Raw genomic sequence first — 20,663 nt, forward strand, 5'->3', positions numbered from 1 at the left:
ATTTGGGGAATCTGAGTGAAGAATGTAAAGGAAGGCTCTGTCCCATTCTCGCAAATGTTCTGTGTCTGGAAAAATAACAATAAGGATTGACATTTAATAAACACACGGATTAAAAAGTGTGCAGTGCTTCCCCATCGGTCTCAGCCTTGGCTATACATCAGAGACATCTCAGGAGATTTAAAAATATTGATGCCCAGGTTCCAGCCCAGAGATGCGCATTCACTCAGCCTGGGGCAAAGCTCCAGACATTAGTACATCAGAAAAGCGCCCCCAGGGTGACACTAGCAGCCCAGAGGAATGACCAACAGCCTGTGGTACTGTCAGATGGGGGTGTGTGGGCTCTGAGCTGAGGTTCCTCTGAGCCCCCTCAGCTTTGGGTGCCCTGAGAGCTGATCCTGGGAGCAACACGGTGATTCAAAACCAGAGCAGGATCCTGGGTCCAGTCTTGGCCCTGCCACCAATAAGCTGGGAAGCATCCTGGCCAGTCCCTTACTGGTGCCCGACCTGCATTCTCTCCCTTCTGGAAGAGACTGACCAACAGCTGCCTCGAGGCAAAATGATTCAATGACACTTGCCTCTCTGGGCCCCAGTGCCCTGAGGTAGGTTTACCCAAATCCTTGCGACATCCAGGTGGCAGGAAAAGAAATGGGTAAGGAGGGCTGACCGACTTCTGGCATTGCTGGCAGGTTCGATCACAGTTTTCGTGACTCCCTGCCAGCTCCCCACCCCCTTCGCAAGGACTGGAGTCTGAGAGGGTTCTCAGGAAAGGTGCTGGAGGAGGCAAGAGTACACGAGTCCTCCACCAAGTGACAGGGAGCAAGCGGGGGAGGCCAGGCTCCCAAAGGACAGCTGGGCACCTGACACCGGCCCTTTCATGAGGCAGGCCTGACTGAGGCTCTGTGGGAAGAATGTGCTAAGAAAGGCCTGAGGTTCTGTCCTGATCCCAGATCTCAACCTCTGCCCTGCTCTAGACCCGCGCCCTTCTAATACTGCTCTGCTCAGGATGGCGGCCCCGGCCACACACGGCTACCGAGCACTTGAGACGTCGAGGGTCAGAACTGAGATGTGCTATGTCATAGGCACATCAGATTTCCCAGTGTTTAGGAGCCAAAAAGAACTGTGAAAGTTTCATTAACAATTTTGAACATATTGGGGCATCTGGGTGTTTCTGTCGGTTAAGCATCTGCCTTCAGCTCAGGCCATGATCTCAGGGTCCTGGGACAGAGCCTCAAGGTCAGCGGGTGGGTGGGTTCAGCAGGGAGTCTGCTTCTCCCTCTCTCTCTGCCCCTCCCCCTGCTTGGGCTCGCTCTTGTGTGCTCTCACACTCTCTCTCAAATAAATAAATGTAGGAAAAAAATTTTTGTAACACATTTACTAATGTTGAAATGATGATGCTTTGGATACTTTGGGTTAAAAACAATTTACTACGGAAATTCATTTCACTTCTTTCTCTCACTATTTCCAATGTGGCTACTAGAATATTCTAGAATATTTAGAATTACACGTGGGTATCGCGCCATACTTGCCTTGCACAACTCTGTTCTGACATCTCTGTATTGTCCTTTGCAACGGGTCACCCTGGTAGAATTATACGATGGTCTAAAGGAGGAAGGGTTTGGTCGTGATAGCGTCAGCCCCAGATCCCAAAAGCCATGCAGTGAGAACCGCTAAAACTTTTCCCTGTGGTTCTCAGGATTCAGTGATTCCAGCTGATTGCCCCGCACAGCGCACTGAAGCACAGATACTGTCAGGTAACGTCCATTCCTCGCAGAGGCTTGAACTACAAATTGATAATTATATTAATTTACGTCCTAACACTCAACACTGTGATTTTAACCCCATCTATGAGACTGAACCACAAATGTCTGGCATTCTTTTTTCAATTTGACACCTTAAAGTAAAGCTTTCTATTAATTCACTGGATCTTGTGCACGCCCGCTCATGCTTTAGCTTCTTACGGAAAGAGAAGATGTAGGTGCTAAAGATAAATAGTACAGAGAAGACTCAAGTCTGCATTCCAGAAGGTTCCACAAGATTCCAGGGAACCCTTCCATTTGGGTTTGGTTTGCATGTCACTGACCGACTGCCTTCTAAGGATAAGAGTCCCTTCCCTTCTGTGTGTGTGTGTTTTAGCTACAAGGACAGCAGTAATTAATTAAGACATTCCCTCTGCTCAAGACTTCCTCACACTCATAGGCCTCGGGCCATGGAATGCTGAGGTGGGTGCATCTGTGTTCTGTTTCCAGAGATGGATCTTCTTCTCCATGGTCTGATTTTATCCTGGACTCAGTCTGGTATAATCCATGTTGTGTATAAAGTCTCCATGTTTAAAAATGAAAACAAAAAAACCCCTTAAATTTAGTGATTCTTCAGGTCCCTAAGTCCCGAAGGGACTTTTCTGGAAACCGGCAAGAAAAAAACAAGAGACTTTTTGCTGAGGTCTGGTGGTTCGGGTATAGGACCCAAGTGACTGATATGGACACACAGTCATTCCCATAACATGGATGGGAATGCTTGAGAACATTGTGAGAAACTTTCCCAGCTCAGAAAATTACAACCTGTTCATTGTTCAGATGAATCTTGAGGCTGAATATGATACTTTCGTTCTGTCTTTTTTTTTTTTTTTTTACATATAGTATATGATCCCTATGGCCAAGAGAAGGCAGGGACAGAGAGAATGAAACATGTCCTCTATGTTAAAATACATATGTATTTTTTATAAAAATTACTGTTCATTGTTTAGTGTCCTGGGAAGGAAACAACTAGGAAAAAGCTTTTTCCTAATAGTTTTCCTGCTTATTTTTGTAACATCAATACCCAGAAGTAAATATCAAATGCATGAGGCATTTGGGAAAATCAATAATGACTCTAGACTTACATTTCAAAAGTTGTCTTGAAAAAAAGAAAAGTAAGATCTTGTAAGAGGATACTCTGAAAAAAATACACATATGCCCATAAAGAGTTAGGTGGATAGTCAAAATTTTCACATATATAAGCATGTACAGGTATGTCTATGTATATATAAACACAAATATGTTTTTACTTTCATTGCAAGAAGCCATATTCATTTAAAAAACATCCCGGTCTTTGCTTCAGAACATGATGCCTTTTTATAAAAAGGGTGTCAAGGGGAGGTGCTTTGATTTTCATACATGAACTGATTCTCAAAAACTCTATTTCTACCGCAACAAACAGGTAGGAAGGAGGAAAAGAGCACAGCCCTCCCGCTGGACGGCGTTCTTACATCACCCACTTTAAAATTAAATCTGAAACAGAGTTCTGACAGGCCTGCTATTTTCTTCAGTGCCAACAGCTACACAATAGACCTTTTTTTTTTTTTTTTTTGGACAAAGCTCTTAAAATGCCTGGAGATTCAGATGTACTGAGTCACCAAACTGTACAAATACAGCACACCCATTCCTGCTGGGGTCCCGTTCACCCTTTCGGAAACTCTACCACATCTTCTGTGTTTGGCAGAAGGAAAGATATTTTCATTTGAGTTCCGACCTGTCTGAAAGAGGAGCGACCGGGAGGGTCAGGTCTGAAAGTGGGTGACCTTTGATCTGGTGGCCTCTGAGCCGCAGTGACAGTTGTCATTTCAGAAAGATCTGCTGGTGTTCCTCCTACCCCACGTGGGCGCTGCCGTGGTGCTCAGCCCCACGTCCACATGGCTTCACGTGCTCCCGGCTAAGGGTATGACATTCAGCACCGCCCTAACCAGTGTTGCTCTGGAATAACACTGCTCTCCCAATTAGTGCTCTTAGAAACATCTCGAAACACTGTAACACATTGTAACAGGCAGCACAGAGACGGGGACACAATGTTTCACAGACCCGTCCTTTGGGCATGAACCTGCCAGGAGCTTTCTGAACCCGGTGGGCAGTGGAGGGTGGGATGAGGGTAGCGCTGGGAGAGGGGGGGCAGGGGTGGGGGAGGAGCAAAGGAGGAGGAGGCAGTGGGAGGTGCCGAGGAAAAGCAGTTTTCACATTTTCACGACTTACCCTCTCTCTTTTAAAAATTCAAATCAGACTGTGCCCCCCGCCCCCCATGATTGCTCCACTGAGTTGTGAAATAATTGGGAGGCGCTGCAAACGCATCCCCGTACTGCGAGTGAGCAACCGACTTCAAGTCCGAACACCTCTCCTGAGTGCTATTGAATTTGACAGTAACGATAGCCAATGTGTGAGCTGGAAATCAGGAGGGCAGAAGGGCCAGGGGCACAGGCAAGTTCCCTAGAGGAAAGGGGTAGGGTGGGGAGCCACGGGCCCCAGGAGGGACCCTCACAGCAGCTGGATGTCCATTTCCTTGGCTTTCAAGAACTGGACACTTCTTGGTGGCTGCAGGAGGCAAGCTGGCCTTGAAGAAGAGTGCCAAAGAGGTGTTTCTAGGATTTCCAGACTCACCTTTGGTTACTACGAATTTTCCTCACCCTTATCGGATTCTGAATGTGTAGAAAATAAAATGAGGACATGCCAGCTGGTGCAGCTCCGCGTTCCTCAAGGCCAGCATGAGGACGGGGTCATTCCTTGTAGGGGGAGCTGTATGAGTGTCCTGGGAAGTTTAGTAACATCCCTGGCTCCCGTCACTAGACGCGGGTAACACCACTAGTTGTGGCAAATAAAATTACCTCCAGACATTGCCAAGTATTTCTGGGAGGGAGGGAATGAAATCTCCCTGGACCGAGAGCTGCTGGTTTAGAGGAAACATTAGGGCAAGCTGAGTTTTCACCAGTTAAAGACAGTCATCTATTAAAGGACCAGATGGCATTGGGGGTCAAGGTTGACAACCCCAGATAACATGCCTGAACCAACCAGAGACAAACTCAGAAGTCTGAGATGGGCAGGCCTTTCAGCTCAAAGCACTGATTCATGGCTATAGGGAGTCATGACTATTTAAAGAGAATTCTGGAGAGGGGGCGCCTGGGTGGCTCAGTCTGCTAAGCATCTGACTCTTGATTTCGGCTCAGGTCATGATCCCAGGGTCCTGAGATCGAGGTCAGTGCTTAAGATTCTCTCTCCCCCTCTTAAGATTCTTAAAATTCTCTTTCTTCCTCTCCCTCCATCCCTGCCCCCCCCTTTCTAGATAGACAGACAGATAGATGCAGAGATGGATAGATAGATAGACAAACAGATAGACAGAATTATGGAGAAATAAAATCCTGGGGATCTAGCTTTAAAAAAAAAAAAAAAAGTAAATCAGAAGAGAGGTGCTCACACTTGAACTCCAGGAGTTAAAGACGCAGAATAATCACTAGAGACCTGCCCAGCAGAATTCTCCACAGCGTGCCATAACCAGTTCCACAGAGTGGGTCCTATAGCTCTGGGCCATTGAGACCACTTTTCATCCTGAGGCTACAGATGGGGCCATCTTTGCATTCTGTCTCACCTGCCCAAAAAGCACCTGCTACCTCTGGAAGGTGTGTTGTGTGGTTCAGGCCTTGGAGAATGGAGGAAGGAGTCTTTAAAAACACCTCCCCTTAATGTCACTACCAAATTGACAAAAAGAAGTGTGTAAGTCTGATCTGGGGTTGAGGTACATTATTTTTTTCCCAGTAGAAAAGGGCCTATAAAATGGTGCGCATTCCCTAAAGCATATCTCTCAAAAGCCGTACAGGCTGGCCTTCTCGATGAGATGGTGTCTTCTCATTTCCACCTGCTTCCCAACAAACAGGCAGAGGGGACAGGGCTGGGGACCCAGATCTCTTCTGTCCCAGAGGACACTAGGATGATTTATGATTTCTACACCTGAGAACTTCAGATGCTGGTGCACATAAAAAGAGTGAAAAATCTTCTGAGCCCAGAGAAAGAAAGGAAGAACTTGGTGGCACAGTGCTCTTCCCAGACCCTGAAACGCTGCTCTGTAGGCTGTCACGAGTGTGCATCACACTGGCTCTTGCAGACAAAAAGGGTTATTTTATCCAGATTATTCCCCCACGTTGCAGGGGAAAAGGGACTCATTTGTAATCATCAAAGGAATGCTGACAGACTTGAAACGGGATTACATTCTATTATACTCATCCGAATTAAAGATTTGTTTTGGAGATCATTCTTAGGTTTCCTTCTCCCTGCTCCTCCGACCCCAAATGAGGCGATTTGTATTCACGAGACATCTGAGGCAGACATGAAATCAGACAGTTTGCAAACATACATTTCAGATTCAGTGGCCTGAGTTTTGAATTTAAATGTTGTCTGGTTCTCTGTGTGTGTAAAACTTGGCCCTCCGGTCAAAACTAACCCCAAACATCACTTCATTCCCTAGCTTATAAATCCAGGAGAAATTCAGTTTGGTGGGGAAGGGGGAGCCTGAGTGAGCAAGTGGTATAGGATTTCTGGATACCTGTATCCAGAAATACAGGTATAGAAATGAAAAATTTATGCCCAGGCAGAATTGTCTGGTAGGTTCAAGAGCACACAGCTAAATCCTCAGTTCCATGCTCTGCAGTGTGGGTACCATTTGGAGAATGCCACCTGCCAAATCTACCATTCACCCTTCAAGCTATTTGTTCCTGTCTGTGCATGAACCCACTGAAGGAAGCTTCCCCAGGACAGGGCTGACTCTTTAGGGTAGCTCTGTGTCATACCTCACACAGCATCTGGTACTGGAAAGACTTGCACATTTCCTGTTCTTTGACAGAAAACTCCTGTTGTATAGTCACTGTGGAACTGATGGCCACCTGGGCACCAAGCTTGGGTACCTCAGACTGGAAGTCCTAAGACAGTGGAAGAGCTCAATTGAGTAAAAAATTTGTCCCTTGGCTTTGTCTGCCAAAAGGACAAGATATCTTTGAGAAATCTCTCTCCAGGCAAGAAGATGGCATTCTCCAAGAAGGAAGACAGAGCAAGGTATATAGGTATAGTGCCAACATTTGTACCAATTTTTTTCTTTATAACTCAGTCCTTCCTTCTAGACTCAGTGTCCTTCTCCACAAAGTACATCCTCTGGGAGTTCTTTCAGTAAGTGTTTATCAGTGGTAAACACAGCCTGATTTCCTGCTCTTCTTTTTTTAATTTATGTTTTATAATCTCTACACTCTGTCTTGATAGTTTAGCTGGGTATATAGTTCTGCTCTGACAACTTGTTCTGTTCTGTTTTGTTCTGTTTTGTTTTTCCAAAACCTGGAAAAATATTTCCTTGGCTTCTAGATTTCACTATTGTTGTTGCAAAGACTTTATAGATGACATTTTTTCTCTCTCTCTCTTTCTCTGATTTTTTCCAAGACTGTCACTTTTGTCTTAGTATTTTATAGTTTAAATATGATAGGCATAATTTTATTTTTATTTATCTTGCTTGGGATGCTTCAATCTGAATCTTTCATTAATTCTTGAAAACAGATTCCAAGATATTATCACTTTGAGTGTTGCCACTCCCTCATTTCCCTACTCTCTCTGGAATACTGATCCAATGTATGTTGAACCTTCATTCCATCCTCCATGTCTTACGAACTTGTTTCCATGTTTTCCATGTCTTCACCTTTTTTGCTGCATTCTAGATAATTTCCCCAGCTTTATGTTCCAGTTCATTGTTTCTCTCTTCAGCAATATATGATCTATCCATTAAGCTTTAATTTCAATGAATACATTTTCATTAGTATAGTAGTATTAGTAGAGCTAACAGATATATTTTCTTCTTTTTTAAATATTTATAGCCTTTCATTCTTTAGTCATGTTTTAGACTTGCTCTTTTATTTGTTCTTCTGTTTTAGTTCTCCTCTGTTATTTATTAAGAACTCTATTCTTTTTACTGCTGACTGTTGCTCAGAGAATGTAATTTTGGATTGTGTGTTCATAATCAGCAATATTTTATCAGTTGGAATCTTCTGGAGCTTGTGATGATGTCTTTATGCAGGGAGGATGTGTGTGTGTGTGTGTGTGTGTGTGTGTGTGTGTGTGTTTTGCCAAGTGTCCTGAGGCACAACAAATCTTGGACAATTTTGTTAGATTCTCAAATGAGGTTTCTTGGTAAAGATAATGTGAGCTTAAAACCCAGACTCTTGAAAAGGCAGACTTGTGATTACATATTCTTGAGGGAGATTAATTTTTTTCTCTGAACCTTAGCCCAGGCTGAGACAAGTTTTCTTGCTGGTTTTCTTTGCAAGAAAACTGATTTTTTTCTCACCCACTTTTTAAATGAATGTTTAACCCTTCCAGGTCCCAGTTTTATAGGAAGATCTTTATTCCAACTTCTCACTTTACGTTGGTCTAATGCCACATCTCTTGCCTTCATGCACCTGTTAAATACTGGTTGTAAAGATGATCAGAAGGTCCCAGTGTAACCACAGGGGCAGTGCCAGCTAACTTCTTCAGGTCTCTGATCCCTCTTCATGTTTGTTCCCTGTGTATCCCCTATATATAGTCACTCAAACATTTAAAGGATGTCTGTTATATTTCACTCAGCAGCTCTAGATGTTTTGCTGGAGAAATAATTACAGATCAACAGTTCTATCATATTTCCAGAAATGGATTACAGATCTTATTCTGTATTCAGTTCCTTGGGACTGTATAGTAAAACCTTTAGACAGGACGTGGCATGGATAATACCTTTATAGGTATTTTCCACATATCCTGGCAAAAACTTGGGTCTGGTGGATTAGGAGACAAACATTACAGAAATGGCATTGCTTTAAACTACTGTATTTGGTTTTGTATTAGAGGAGCTGCCTGGGTTCAAATCTCCCTAAATTACTTCACTTTCCTTTGCATCAGTTTCTTCAATTTATTATCATAGCATCCATTTCACAGGTGGTGAGGATCAAATGGGATAATAAACATAAAGTTCTTAGAACAGTGTCTGGCACATGGTGCTGTAATGTGCTTAATACACTAATAGAATTTTCAACTCACCAACTTCTCTCACTTGTGCTAAGGCAAGCCACACCCAGCTGGACCAGAGTCTTAAATGAGATGGTGCACACATCCGGGTCAGCTAATGGGTTCCAGAATTAGGCACCCCCAGGGAGGAGGAGAGACTCAGAGAACAGACTAGAGTCACGTGGTCAGCCTCCCCTCTGAGATAGTCCTTCTAAATTCTGGCGACCAAATACTAAAATCTTGGTGACTGCAGGGTTTGTATTACTAAGAAAAGCTGTTTCCTTCCAGAATGATAAAAGCACACCAGCCTCATTAGAATAATGACTTTGTATCATAAAACTTCAGAAAGCCCTCACCTCAGCTTTTAGGTCCATTACTTAGCTGGAATGACAAGCATATGGATTTTGGAAACCAGTTAGTTGGTTCAAATCCTGCCTCTCAATTTTACTAGCAGGCGTAGAGCTGGGATAGGCAGCAAGATAGGGAGCAGGGATAGGTAATGGGAGAGCATATTACCCCCAAAGTGGTGCCTTTTCAAGAATTTTAAAGATGTCAACAGGGTGCCTAAGACCAGTGACCTCCAAATCCTTAATATCATGAACACCATTAGCATAAAATTTTTGGGAATACATCTCCAATAGATGTACAAACTGTGTACTGTTCAAATGTGGATTTTTATGTGACTTTTTTTTTTTAAGATTGAAAGGAAGCCACTATGAATGAACAGAATTTTTTCCTCCTACATCCGCTGGATCACCTCATGTGCAGCCACTTTGGATGGACTGGGTCGAAGAGGTACTGAAGGGCAGAATGGGGCAAGGTCAGTCTACTCAGTGGGCAACTGATGCAGCTGTGACCACTCCATGAACTATCTAGAAAGTTTAGGCAGACTGTGACACCTTCCCCGGTCCCTGGCTTGCTCCCCACCCAGCACCCGCACAGGCCAAGCCACCCCCTCCCCCAGGCTCATGTCAGAGTCTGCCTCTGCTCTGTGTCCCAGCCGGGTGGTCTTGGGCAGGTCAGCTAACGCCTCTGGGACTTGGTTCCCATCTGGAAAGTGAGGCTAATGTTCACTTCGTGGGGCTGCGATGAGTTGGAAATCAGATAACACAGTGTTCAATTAACTTTTACTCCCTGCCTTTCTGTCCCTTCCCCGAAACTGCTGTTAGGCTGCCCTTTCCAATAAAGTGCCTGCGAGAGCAAAGTCATCAATAATGGAGTCCCTCGCAAGCCCAGACTCCTCTTCCCTGCTACGGAAAGAGCCAGCAGAACACTTTTCAAATGTAGTTACTTCCCATGGAAACGGACTAGCAGTTTCAGATGCCTCTCTTCATCTCTCTTCTGTGACAGCTGGGCAACCCCTTCAGACATTGGGCTTGTTTTTCTTTCGTTATGAGCCGGCTTTTCATCCCATAAAATCTGTGACAAGTAAAGACAGTCCCTGAATAAAAGGGCGATGTGACTAAGGCACGAGCAAATGCTGAACTCTGTATGTGTGTGCTGGGGTGCAGAGACATATGAGTGGCTGGGAATATACAGTCCCAGTCTCCCTGGTAGGGAGCCTTGGGGGAGGGGTGGAGGGACACCCAGTCACACCTGCGCACCCTGAATGAACCCATGCACGTGGGAGGTAGTCCTGCCCTCTGAACGTAAGAGCAGTGCTTCTCAACTCTGGCTGTCCTGAGTTGCCTGGGAGCTTTCAAAATGATGCCAGTGCCTGACGCCCCCCACAGACTGGTTACGCGAGAAGCCCTGGGGTGCTGATTGAGCGTCCCCCCATTTGTTCAGACTGAAGCCATTCTCCTGTGCTGTCAGGGTGGAGAGCCACTGCTTATCTGAGCAGAACAGGAAGGTTCGTTCTCTCCTAAATGAACAACTGTGTCCCCTCCATCAGGACCTGGTTCCCACCCCTGAGGCTTTAAGAGTGATTGACTTACCATTTTTCTACATTCCGAAATTCTTGGCCAGTGAAATAAGGAGCTAGGATTGGGTTTATTTGCTGGGCTGCAAATGATCTGCTAACAAACACCACTTCTTGTTGGCTTGGGTTACTGGTTTGCTTCGGGAGGGAGCAGGACATTGGCCCAGACAACCCCTTCCATCTTCGAGGTCTAGGGACAGTTTGCTACAACGAAGACCTTAAAGGCTGCCCTGCTCTTCTTGTGTCTCATTTCCCTTCCCTTCTGCTTCCCACATTCACCATTATGTGCCCCAGGGTGAAACCAAATGTGTGGACATTGGCTTATGCCTACTCTGTCAAAAGTGTAGAGTTTTCTAGGACTCCGAGTGGGAACTAGAACAATTTTCCACCCCTTCCCTCCCCCCATCCCTCTCCATCCCTCTCAACAAGCCCATCAATCTCTCTGAACTTCTTTGAGAAGAAAGAAAAGGAAGAAAGGGGGTACACAAGGAGACAAGAGCTGCCATTTCTCTGGCCTTCAGCAGAGAGACATGGGGAGAAAAGTCACCAAGGAAAAAAAAACGAGCAAGACCTGAGAAACCGGACTCAGCAAAATAAGTTTGAGAGACACACTGGAAAATTGCTCTTCAAAGCAGGACAAAATGTGGAAGATCCTTTGCTTTCTATGGCCGGAAACCAAGATGGCATCCCTCCCTCCTCTCGACCTTCATCCCTGCCTTCTTCTTTGAACAAAGATGATGCTGACATTACACTTCTGTTTGAAAAAAAAAAATCAACGATCAATTTGGACCTCTCTGGCCAAATCCCTGATTTGGGAATGAAGTAAAAACAAAACAAAAAACCAGAACTCCATCCCAAGAAGGAAAACCTTTGAAAGCCAAGTGTATTTGAGTATGGGATTAAGGATCATAGGCACTGGTTTTGCATGAACTGTTCTTGTCTTCCTGGGATATGTTTTTAATGCAGTGATGATAGCCTTCCAGTGGCTGCTGGCAGCATCTCAGTATCTCCAGGGATGAGAGGGAAGGGGGTGTTTGGGAAGCCTTTTTCCCAGCAAGCTTGGAGGTGATTAGCACAAGTCACGAGCATGGAGGGGGAGGAGGAGGCCACCATGCAGCCCCTGGCTTATTAAGAGTGAGATCTGATGCTGGAATCCTCAAAGCAAAAAAAAAAAAAAAAAAAATCAATGACCCAGGAAAACTACACCAGCTGACAGCCCCAGGAAAAGGCTCAAGGAAGAGTTGCAAAGAAGAGAAAGGCTTAAGTAACTTTCCAAAACTCTGCTCTGTTAATCTGGGAGGCCCTATACTGTACACACAATGGCTGGGACCCCTGACATTCTGGTACTTTCTTTCATGTGGAAACACCATCCTTCTTCCATCCCCTTCTTCCCAGGGCAAAGGGCTCCCAAGTCCCCCCACCCCCCCCACCAACCTCCCAGCTTCAGTTTTTGATGTTTCCCTTGTTTAGAGGAAACAAGTACTATCTGCATTGTCAAAGGCTGCTCCCCAGTGCTGGGCAATTCTTGTAAGGCTCTGTGGGGAAATGGGGGGCACTACCTCCTTACAGACCTCTGGTTTCTAATGCCTCCCAGTTCGTAAAAAAGAGCAGGACCACCTGTCCCCAGGAAAGCAAGCATCAGGGTTTTTAAGGCCCCCAGGGTGCGGGGTGGAGAGGGTTTTGGAATTACATGATGAGTATCCACTGCTTTGACTAAAGCAGTCGAATGAACCCTCAGATGGCCACCTCTGGAGCTTGGGAATTTTTCTCAATGCTGTATATCACAGAGTTAGGGGGTCCTTAAAGGTTTCGAGTCAAATCAATCAACTTCAAAAGATTCTATCTTTCTTTCTGAACCTTCTCTAATGTTTCCCCGATGCCACACAATATAGCATTTAGATTTAAACCTGAACGTGTCTGTGCTTTAGGAGGATGTAATTTTTTTTCTTTCTTCTCCCAAAAAGGCTCCCTGACACTCTCTCCCTAGCCCTCAGATCCCTGAGGAGAAAGGCTGATCAGAATTAAAATGGAGGCTGCTTGTGGACAACTTGGCCAAATCACCATTTCCCAGCGGCGCAGGGAGTTTTAAATCCTGGAATTCGGGTTCACACCAAAAGCAGAAGGAAATACCTCTTTTTATCATTTACTGTCATTTAGAAGAACATGTATCAAAATACCCATTTCGCTTAGGATGTGGCATCCCTATTGGATAGCCCCAACACGCCTTCTAGAACGGTCGCTACATACAGACAATTCCAAACTTGGGTGGTAACCTACAGACAGCAGCAAACACTGCAACTGTTTCACTAAAGAAACAAACTCCAAGTGTCTATAATCTGTGAAAACAATCTAATGGTTACACTGCAATTTACCTAAAGCAATATTTGTTCAGTTGCAGTGATGTCACCGGGGGGAAAAAAAAAAGGTTTGTCAGCTTTCAATGCTTTCTCCACAATATTCAGAGCTAGAGGGTGGCGGATTCAGGACCGCTTTCCATAGCTTAAATCAGCAAATACGAAACTTTCCTAACAGCCAAGAAAGTTCTGTTACCAAAAAAAAAAAAAAAAAGAAAAAAGTCAATAGCATTTGAAAAGCATTTCCCTAGGACATTTACTGCAGCATTCTGACCCCACAGTGTTCAATTTTAAGGACCGCAGTTTGCTTGCCAAATAGGCATATCTTGGCTCCCTTTGCTAGGTAGAAACACTGCCTTGATATTAAATATTCAAAGCAAAGAACCTCTGACCTAAGGGCTCTCAGCTAACAATGACATTCTCTGTAAGTAAACTAGAAACCCAGCTCAGCTCCTGGTTTGCCAGTGTTCTCTGCCACGTACCAGTCTACTGCAGAGCAGGGGGAGAAGTGACTCCATTTACCATGATTAGATTGCAAAGGACCCTGCCTGCAAAAGCTCGGACTTGGCAGAAGATCCCTGGAGAAGGGGGAGAGTGGGGTTCAGAGTTGCCCCCTGGGCTGGGCAGAGGCTGGGAAAGGGTGAAGGCCTCCAACTTCACCAGAGGGAGACCCAGGTCTGTTAAGCAAGTGCAGCGGTAAAACAAGAATGTGGCTCCGCCAGCCATCATCAACCCAGAAACTTCTCTCACTTCGTGGAGCCACACCTACCACCCCAGAACTGAGATCAGCTACGGGGAGCTTTGGTGTGAGTTTCTCTCCCCAAAGGAAAGCCTCACCGTTTACTGGGAGGAGGGAGTCATTATTTTATGTAAAGAAGACTGGGACTGGAGGGGGAAGGGGGGCGCTGGTACCTTTTGGCGGTAAAGTCAAGACCCTCCCCCACGCCCAGTCTCTGTTCTGCAAACTTCTGCTCATCTGGCACACGGACCTGCCGGCCGGCTGCCCTCCCTGTCTGCCGGCCAGACTTCAGGTCAGACGTCCCTCGGGCTAGTCTCCATACATGGGCACCCGGGAAGCTGGCTGGGGCGCACCCGGACCATGCGCGTGGCAAACCAAGTGCAACTCCGCGGACCAGCACGTGTAATGTAGAGCGCTGGGCGCGGCTCAGGGTTTAGGAGCCTCCAGGGGACACGTATCCGTCAGAGTCGGGTCCCTGATGCCAGGAGCCGATGATGGGAAATTGACGAGGTAAACAGCAGGGCGAGAAACTCCCAATAGGTTACCCACCCTTCCTTGGGGAGGGGAGGACCTCCTGTGCCATCACTCCACACGCAGCCACCTCTATGCCAAAGGCTCACACCAGGCAAGAAAACTGGCTATAAGCGTGCCTCAACGTCAATCCAACCCGGCTGTGCCCCCTCGGGTGGCTGCCGCCAGCCGAGGGCTCACCTGGGCGCACTGTGGCGCCGGGGGCGCAGGGCGAGGGAGGTTGCTTCTTACCGGAGAAGTCCGTGAGCGCTGCGATCTCTTTGGAACAGACCAGGACAGTGCAGTAGAAGAGGCGCAGGAGCTGCCCGGGAGGTTCTACCTGCCTGCGGGGTCCAGGATGCTGCGCGGGCTGCGGCGCGGGCGGCGGGCGCGCGTGTCCAGGCAGAAGCATGGTGCCCGGCGCGACCTAGAGCGGGCGCGGGCCCGGGGCGCGATGGGGGTCCCTGGGCAGAGGGCAGCGTCACATGGCGGGGCGAGTCGTTGGCCTGCGGCTCCGCGGCCCCCCGCCACCTCCCGGCTCAGGCTGCCAGAGCCTTTTCCCAGCGCAGGCCAGCCCCGGCTCCCCAGCAAAGGGGAGGGGGCGGAGAAGTGGGGCGGGGCGAGGAGCCCCGGGAAGGATCCGCGTAGTTTCCCCGAGAGGAAATCTCCGCTGCCTCCCCGCGGGAGGAAACGAGGGGGGCCGAAGGGAAAGTGCAGCCCTCGCGCGCCGGGCGGCTGCGGGGGCCGGTCCCTGGCGAGCTGCCCGCCGCGGAGGGCGCCCCCAACAGCGCACCAAGGACCGCGCAACTTGAGCGCCTTTCACGCCTTGGTCCCCGCCCCGGAGACTGCCCGGCACCCCTGGCCCGGCCCGCGCTGGCCCGGCGCCAGCCTCGCCCTGGCTGCGGGAGGAGCGCGGCCGGTGCCCGTGACGCACTTTGGAACGAGCGTCGCGCGTTGAGCCCAAGAGCTCCCGGGGCCGGGCGGAGGTAGGGGCCGTGGGAAGGTGGGGTCCTGGAGGTGTAGGACCCCAGCACTGACGTCCCTGCGACCTGCGTCGCTCCTCGTGTAGACTCACCAAGCACGCAGTTACCCCATTTCACGGAGGAAGAGACTGAGGCCCCGAGCTTTGCCCAAGCTAACGCAGCCAGGACGGGAAGGAGAAGGGTTTGGGGAGGAGGATTTCAAAGCGGGTCAGATGGCTCCAGGGCCGGTTTCTTTCTTCTTTCTCCGACTACGTTTCCTTTGGGTACTGGTTGTCCGCAGCCCTCGGAGGATCTGACACTGGCCCGGCATAAATAGCACCGAGCGCTAATAATTGGGCTTTGTTTTAAAATGGGCCACCGCATCTTTCTAAACCTCTCAATTACGCGCGGTGTGACCTAGGCCCAGCCCGTGGGCGAGGAGCGGACTACGTGGCCGGGGCTCGGGGATACAGAGGACAAATGCGTGGGAGCGCGTGGGGGCTCGTAGCTGAGCCCCGGGTGCGGGAACCTGGGGGCCCCAGCAACCCAGAACCCGCGGACTGCGCGAGCGTCCCGGCCGGGCGGCGCCGGCGGCAGGGAGGAGGGCTGGGCCGGCGGGCGCTCGGCACAAAGTGTTCCCGAACACCGCGGGGAGGCCCTGCCAAGTTCTCGGCGGGCCTGACGCGGAAACGTAGATAATGAGGCCCAAGGGCGGGACCAGGCGCACTGCCCCAGTCGGCTCCCAACGGCACTGCCAGCGCCGCACAGTGCGGCGGCCTGGAGGCTTGGGGACAGGAAAACCCGGCCGCGCCGGTCTACCTGTGGGAACGTCGAGGAGATGCGCAGCAAGGATCCAGGAGGGCTGGATCGCTTGGAACCCCACAGTGCTCCAGCAGGCGCTCCGTCGGAGGAACTGGTATTTCTGTCCCCTTCCTCCCAGTCTGCAGGTGGGGTGGCAAGGGCTAAACCTCAATCCTTGTACAGTGGGACCCATTCTACCGGGCGCAGTGATTTAGAATCTGTGTTAAAATACTCAAGCTTGGGGCGCTTGGGTGGTGCAGTGGGTTAAGCCTCTTCCTTTGGCTCAGGTCATGATCTCAGGGTCCTGGGATTGAGCCCCGCATCGCGCTCTCTGCTCAGCAGGGAGCCTGCTTCCCTCTCTCTCTCTGCCTGCTTCTCTGCCTACTTGTGATCTCTGTCTGTCAAATAAATAAAATCTTTTAAAAAAAATACTCAGCCTTCTCCGGGCGCCTGGCCGGCTCAGTCTGTAGAACGTGCAACTCTTGATCTCCAGGTTGTGAATTCCCGCCCCATGTTGGGTGTAGAGAATATTAATTCTTTTTTTGTCTTAAAAAAAAAACCCTCAACCTTCTCAATAACTTTTGGTCATAAGTATTAGAATGCATTTTCTAGGTTGGGGAAACTGAGGCTGGGAATGTAGGTAAGGATGCCTAGCACTAGGAGCCACTGAGTAAGTAAGTATTGTTTGCTCAAAACTCGGATCCCCGAGTTTTGAGCTGGAGTCCCAGCCATTCACTTGTCTGGTTTCAGTATGAACTGGTAAGAGCTAGGGGATGTGGGGGCTTGCTCAGTCAGGGAAACTGGCTCCCACATGGTTGGGGGGCGGAGAGGGCCTCCTGCTAAGGTTGTGTAGGCATAAACTTGTTTCCAGGCGCCAGTGTGGGCTCTGTTGCTGACCATGCACACCCATGGTTTCCTTCTCTATAAAGTCTCAGGCTTGCGACCCTTTAATTAGTTAATACACGTGACCTGGGTAGGACAGGGTCTGAAGCTGGTAAATGCTTGGTCAATATTAGTCATTATTAGGCACCTGGGTGGCTCAGTTGTTAATCCTCTGCCTCCAGCTCAAGTCATGATCCCAGGGTCCTGGGATCGAGCCCCGAGTCGGGCTCCCTTCTCAGCGGGGAGCCTGCTTCCTCCTCTCTCTGCCTGCCTCTCTGCCTACTTGTGCTCCCTGCTCAGCGGGAAGCCTGCTTCTCTCTCTCTCCCTCTCCCCCTGCTTGTGTTCTTTCTCTTGCTCTCTCTTTCTGTCAAATAAATAAAATCTCTTTAAAAATATTAGTCATTAATACAGACAGGAGGACAGTGACTGGAGAATCATAAACTAAAAGGGGACACAGAGCAGAAGAGGGGGGAGCTGAGTGATAGTAAAAATTGTTTTATTGGCGTATAGTTGACATACTATGTTTTGTTATTTTCAGGTGCACAACATAGCAATGGGACAATTCTCTGTATTACAAAATGCTTGTCACAATAAGTATAGTCCCATCTGTCACCACATGTTGTCACAGTATTATTGACTATATTTCCCATACTGTCCTTTTCATCTCCACGACTGATTTATTTTATAACTGGAAGTCTATACCTTTTACTTATTTTTTAAAAGATTTTATTTAGGGGCACCTGGGTGGCTCAGTGGGTTAAGCCTCTGCCTTCAGCTCAGGTCATGATCTCAGGGTCCTGGGATCCAGCCCCGCATAGGGCTCCCTGCTCTGATACCCTCTCTCTCTTAGCCTGCCTCTGCCTACTTGTGATCTCTGTCTGTCAAATAAATAAATACAATCTTTTAAAATAAGATTGTATTTATTTATTTGTCAGAGAGAGAGAGAGAGCACAAGCCGGGGGAGCAGCCGGCAGAGGGAGAAGCAGGCTCCCCGCTGAGCAAGGAGCCCACTGTGGGACTCCATCCCAGGTTCCAGGGATGGTGACCTGAACTGAAGGCAGACATCCTGCTGACTGAGCCACCCAGTCATCCCAAGTTTGTACCTTTTAATCCCCTTCACCCACTTCCCTCATCCTCTCAGCCCCCTCCCTTCTGGCAACCACGAATTTGTTCTCCGTATTTATGCGTCTGTTTCTGATTTTTAGTTTGTTCATTTGTTATTTTGTTTTGTTTTTAAGGCAAGATGGATAGGAAAGATGGGAACAGTTTGCCAAGAAAAAGCTAGCCAAACCTAGGTGTTAGGGAGGGTGAACATTGTAGAGAAAGGCACCTGTGGGGCACCTGGGTGTCTCGGTCCGTTAAGCATCTGACTCTTGATCTCAGCTCAGGTCGCCATCTCAGGGTCTTGAATTCAAGCCCTGCTTTGGAGCCTACTTAAAATAAAAAAGGGAGGGAGGGAAGAGGGAAGAAAGGAGCGAAGGAAGGGAGACCAGAAATCCAAAAGGAGCATAGTTCCATGGAAGAATGGAGAGAAGTCTAGAGCAGGCAGGGCAGAAATCAAAGGGCGGGACATGCTGATGTGGAGAGGCTGGCAGCCAGTGCTCAGGGATCCAGAGACTTTGGTGAGCACTTGCATCCTTACCCTAAGTCCTTGGGAGCGTTCCTATCTTTATCCTAAGCCACCAAAAGGTTGTTAGGAGATGAGTGAGGCGATCAGGTGTGTGTTGGTAAAAGACTGGCCTGGCCCCTGAGTGTCCCTGGACTGGAGGGGTCAAATATGGGTCCAGGATTTTATCCCCAAAAGAAGTGAAAGCAGGGACTCAAACAGATACTTGTCAGACAATATTTTCTGCAGCATTTTCCACAAGAGCCCAAAGGTAGAAGCAACCCCAGTACCCACTGGCAGATGAGTAGATGAACCAAAATGTGGGCTAGTATTCAGCCATAAAAAGGAACGATTTCTGATTCCTCCAAATATTGTACAAGGTGAGACAAGCCAGACACAAGATGATAAACACGTATGATTCCACTTACATGAGCTACCTAGAAAAGGCGAATTCATGGAAATGAAAAGTGAATTGGAGGTTACTAAAAGAAGGGAGAATGGAGAATTAGTGCCTAATGGGTCCAGAGCTGTTGTTTGTGGTAATGAAAAAGTTCTGGAAATAGATAGTGGAGATGGTTGCCCAACATGGTGAAAGTAATTAACACCACTGAACTGTGCCCTTAAAATGGCAAATTCTATAGGTTTTTACAACTTCAGAAAATTTATAATGTAGTATTCATTTCCTGTAGGTCATTTCCTGTCCATAGAGTTTTTATGGTGCCCCAGAGTTGAGGTGTTTGACTATAATATTTAGAGAGGGGGGAATGAGGGCATAGGCAGTAAGTGGTTTTCCTTTGTTGGGGACCCAAAGGGACTTGGAAGTGTGGGGTCCAGAAGAGGAATGACCTTTCCCACCAAGTCCGGCAAGAGGGCTCCTGAAATGTCACTCCTCACAGCGGCCCTTTGAGACAGGTACTACCTAGGATCCAGCTACCATTCTCGCTGGCCTAGTGCAACATAAAAACTTGGGGTTTCTTGTCCAAAAATTATGAAGAATTTCAAGAGAGCGACAGCAGAGCCCGTGAGCCAAGTGTGGGCTCTTCGAGCATGTGGTCTGGAGCAACGGCAAAGCTCACGTCCCCGTGAAGCTGACCATGATGCAATGATTGTCTCTAGACCTCAGACGTGGAAACTGACCACACGAACTCCTGCACATCATTTGGGGCGGAATCTGAAGCTTTCTTAAACAACGAAGACACAGAAATCCGGGATGGCTGCTGGTATGGAGTAAAGGCGTTCCTTTCTGTGGGGTGGCACCATTGTGTGGTCCTTGCACACAGGTGTGAGAAGTGCCTCTGTACTGGCCACCCCCATTCTGTGTAAGAGACATCCTTTGCGGGACATGGTTAATCCCATGCTTCCCCCCCTCCCCCCCGTCCTCTTTTGAAGCAATCCTGTCCATTCTTTCCAGCTCTAAGGGACATGCCTCTTCGCCTCCTTTTTTGAGACCCTGACTCCTTCCGTTTCCGCAGACCCAAGCCTATATTGGAGGCTGTGTTTTGTGCTGCGTGCTCGGACTCCAGCCCTGCACCTCACCTCTGTCTCCTACGCCATCAAGGTAAAGTTCTGGCCTTTCAGCGAAGACAGGCAGCAGCCATTCTCAGAAGACACAAGCCACCATTTGTCAGCCTCAAAGAAACCAACCTTTCAGCCCATGAGAGTGAAGCCGAATGTTGTCCAGAGCTAAAAAGGCTTATTTTTAGAAAGCAACAAACGGTGGTTTGTTTATAGAGCTGGCACCAAAGAGCGACATCAAAAGCAAAGAGCCTGCTCACTGAGGACTGAAGACTGGGGAGGCACTAGGAAGGTTGTGTGGGGGATGTTGGCCCTGAAGTCTATGGAAGGAGGACTTTAAGAATATGCCGACTGATGTCTGTACGGCAGTCCGTCCAAGGTCAAAGGCATCAGCAGCAATAGTGTCCACTCTGCCACACGCAGAAGCATTTGACCTCCCTGCCCTCATTCTCCGCGCATGCAAAATGAAAAGCTTGGGCTGTAAAGTCCGTTTGGGGCTCCAAAAGCCCATAACCTATTTAAATTAGATGTAGGATTTCAGGAAATTGGGCTAAATCTAGATGAG

General features: G+C 48.1%; 1 protein-coding gene across 2 annotated transcripts in view; it reads right to left on the reverse strand.

Moving 5' to 3' along the window:
- EVA1C (eva-1 homolog C) overlaps positions 1-15,033 on the reverse strand; it is a 69,156-nt gene extending 54,123 nt beyond the window's left edge. The window contains exon 1 of one of the 2 annotated variants that reach the window (XM_044251022.1): positions 14,584-15,033. In XM_044251022.1, coding sequence (XP_044106957.1) covers positions 14,584-14,743 — 160 coding nt within the window. In that variant the 5' untranslated portion in view covers positions 14,744-15,033. The remainder of the gene's footprint in view (positions 1-14,583) is intronic. The other variant, XM_044251023.1, reaches the window with a different exon arrangement.
- Between the last annotated feature and the right edge of the window lie 5,630 nt (positions 15,034-20,663).

Source organism: Neovison vison, chromosome 6 (assembly GCF_020171115.1).
Source record: "Neovison vison isolate M4711 chromosome 6, ASM_NN_V1, whole genome shotgun sequence".
Lineage (NCBI taxonomy): Eukaryota > Metazoa > Chordata > Mammalia > Carnivora > Mustelidae > Neogale > Neogale vison.